Here is a 778-nt window from a genome sequence, read left to right on the forward strand (position 1 = left end):
TTTTTTTTTTTTTTTGGTTGTAGCTGTCATTGTTGTTTGGAGGGCCTGGGCTGGATTCGAACCCACCACCTTAGGTGTATGTGGCTAGTGCCTTAGCCACTTGAGCCACAGGTGCTGAGCCAAAAACTGTGTACTTTAAATTGGTGAATTGTATGGTAGGTGAATTATATCCCAATAAAGCTGGTATTTAAAAATTAAATGAACAAGCAAACAAAGGAGTCTCCCATTCCAGACCAGATGTAGGAGGAGTCTGTATCTCACCCAGGGCCCCAAGGGATTGTAGTGCTCAGCAGGGTTGGAAGTCAATGTCCCACCTCACATTCCAGAATTTGCTGGGGCACTGCCTAGTACACAGATGGCATCTGGAAGGCATGCCTTCCCAGGAGACCAGGATTGGAGCAAAAGAGGGGAAACTCCAGGGGGAGCGCTTCTGACATGCAAAGCTCTGGCCACAGGGAGAGAAGTGTCCCCTGACCAGGAAGGGTAACACAAGGGAAGTCAGGCCAGATACTGGGACCCTGCAGACCAGGACTGCTCCACTCACCTGGGACCAGGCCGAAAGGAAGGATGAGGCTGATGTCACCATCTCCTGATCCTGGGAGGCTGGTGGGCCTGGGAAGGAGCTGAGAGTCACAGGCAAATCCCCACAGCTCATCCACCACCCTGCTCCGGCACACACAAGTGGCAGTAGAGGCCCAAATGGCCCTTTATTCAAGATCAGCTCCTTGCTAAAGAGCCTGTGCACCCACACCCAGGCAGGCCCCTCCTGGCAACACGC

At 52.6% G+C, this 778-nt stretch overlaps 1 protein-coding gene across 1 annotated transcript in view; it reads right to left on the reverse strand.

Annotated features, from left to right (window-relative positions):
• The window catches only part of ZNF500 (zinc finger protein 500), a 15,480-nt gene that overhangs the window by 10,250 nt on the left and 4,452 nt on the right, over positions 1–778 (reverse strand). The window contains exon 3 of the mRNA XM_023513868.1: positions 545–737. Coding sequence (XP_023369636.1) covers positions 545–737 — 193 coding nt within the window. The remainder of the gene's footprint in view (positions 1–544; positions 738–778) is intronic.

This window comes from Otolemur garnettii, unplaced genomic scaffold (assembly GCF_000181295.1).
Source record: "Otolemur garnettii isolate 467f Iridium unplaced genomic scaffold, OtoGar3 scaffold00044, whole genome shotgun sequence".
Classification (NCBI taxonomy): domain Eukaryota; kingdom Metazoa; phylum Chordata; class Mammalia; order Primates; family Galagidae; genus Otolemur; species Otolemur garnettii.